This window comes from Cannabis sativa, chromosome 5 (assembly GCF_029168945.1).
Source record: "Cannabis sativa cultivar Pink pepper isolate KNU-18-1 chromosome 5, ASM2916894v1, whole genome shotgun sequence".
NCBI classification, from domain to species: Eukaryota; Viridiplantae; Streptophyta; class Magnoliopsida; order Rosales; family Cannabaceae; genus Cannabis; species Cannabis sativa.
Genome location: NC_083605.1, coordinates 76,024,487 through 76,026,093, shown reverse-complemented (window position 1 = coordinate 76,026,093; position 1,607 = coordinate 76,024,487). Strand labels below are relative to the sequence as shown.

General features: G+C 34.8%; 1 protein-coding gene across 1 annotated transcript; it reads right to left on the bottom strand.

Annotated features, from left to right (window-relative positions):
* Positions 1-407: 407 nt before the first annotated feature.
* On the bottom strand, positions 408-1,172 carry LOC115717088 (oleosin Ara h 10.0102-like). The gene has a single exon (XM_030646027.2). The coding sequence runs from the start codon at positions 1,123-1,125 to the stop codon at positions 643-645; it is 483 nt and encodes a 160-aa protein (XP_030501887.2). The 5' UTR covers positions 1,126-1,172; the 3' UTR covers positions 408-642.
* Positions 1,173-1,607: the final 435 nt, after the last annotated feature.

Below are 1,607 nucleotides of genomic sequence, written 5' to 3'. Positions count from 1 at the left end.
AAAATAAAATTGCTTAATTTTAAAAACAATTCCTAACCCAAATCGAAAATATACAGTTTTATTATATTACTGTTAGATTAAATTTTATTTTAAAAAAAACGTTTTGTCATTTAATACAAGATTACAAAAATTTGCAACATAAGATCCATATTTACCCTTATTAATTTATCTTTAATTATAATATAAGCATTGGTTCCAATATCATTACTCAATATGGATATATATTTGTTGTTATGATTGTTTTAATGCCTTATTTTAACTATTTTGTATTTTCATGTGTACAAAATGTATAGCAGTGTGCCTTATATTTATAGTTGTGTGTGACTTTTCAAAAGTATAATTTTCCAAAACTGTTTTGGTGTTATTTATTAGATAATAAAGCTAACAAATGTGCAAGTCAATAATCGTAGAAACAAAACACCAAACATTAATATACGGATAGCCAAGTACAATAGACCAAATTCTCGACTCACCATAAATTATGAGCAAAAAATGTAAAACTAAAACACTTGAAAAAACATAAACACACACAAACTAAACACAACATACCCATTAACACTTATGTAAACCAAAAAAAAAAAAAAAACATGCAAGACTCACTTTATTATTCCTATGATTTCTAGATACACACACAGTGCTTTTTCAAGTCCTCTTCCCTTCTTGGGCCTTGTTCTGAATCTCTTGGCCCATATCTTTGGTCTTCTGGCCCGCATAAGAAGCAGCATCTTGGACACGTCTCTTGGCGTGGTCCAACTGTTCGGGCACCGAGGTCCGTCGGAAGAAATTAAGGACCCAAGAGAGAGATGAAAGCCCAGTTACCCCTAAAGCCCCAGAAGTTAGAAAGGAGGCTACAGCAAGCCCAATTGTAAGGGCTGCTGGAACAAGAACTGGGCTGAAGAGAAGGAAAACTGGGGTGCTTAATAAAAGCCCAATAACAGTTCCCATAAGAGTCAAACCAGCTAGAGCTAAAAGAGTCCCACCTACTGGTAAAAGGGCCATGACAGCAAGAATTTTTCCAGTTGATGGGCCTTGTTGTTGGTGTCGTTGAAAACCCTTAGCACCACCACCACCATAGTGATGTGTTGAGTGGACTTGGACTTGGTGAGGTTGGGAACGATCAGCCATTTCTTTGAGTTTGAGAAAATAATGATGGGAAATATGAAAGGGAGAGAGAGAAAGAGGTGATGTTTATATAAAGAGGTGAAGGTGTAGGTTGTGATGACACGTAATTTTTGAGATGGTGAGTAATGAGTTTGCATGAGAAACAAGTTTCAGTGTCGCTGGCTGCCTCTTAACCCAAAACAGTATAATAAAATTTGAGAAATAAAAGAAAGGTGAGGTGGCTCTGTATGTTGACACATTTCAAATTGTGTTGTGGTGTGCTGTAAACGTTATTTATTTACTATGGTAATCAATAATACTTTCATTTATGGGATATTAACCCTTTATTATTATTATTTATTTTATTTTTTTTTTGAAAAAGACAAACTTCGTTAGAAAAGACATCCACCAAAATAGGAGCATACAAACTTCGGTTTGGTGTGTTTTGGGCCTGAGATTCTTGGGTTTGGTATTTAGAGTTGGTTTTAGTTTCGGGTTTGAGTGGC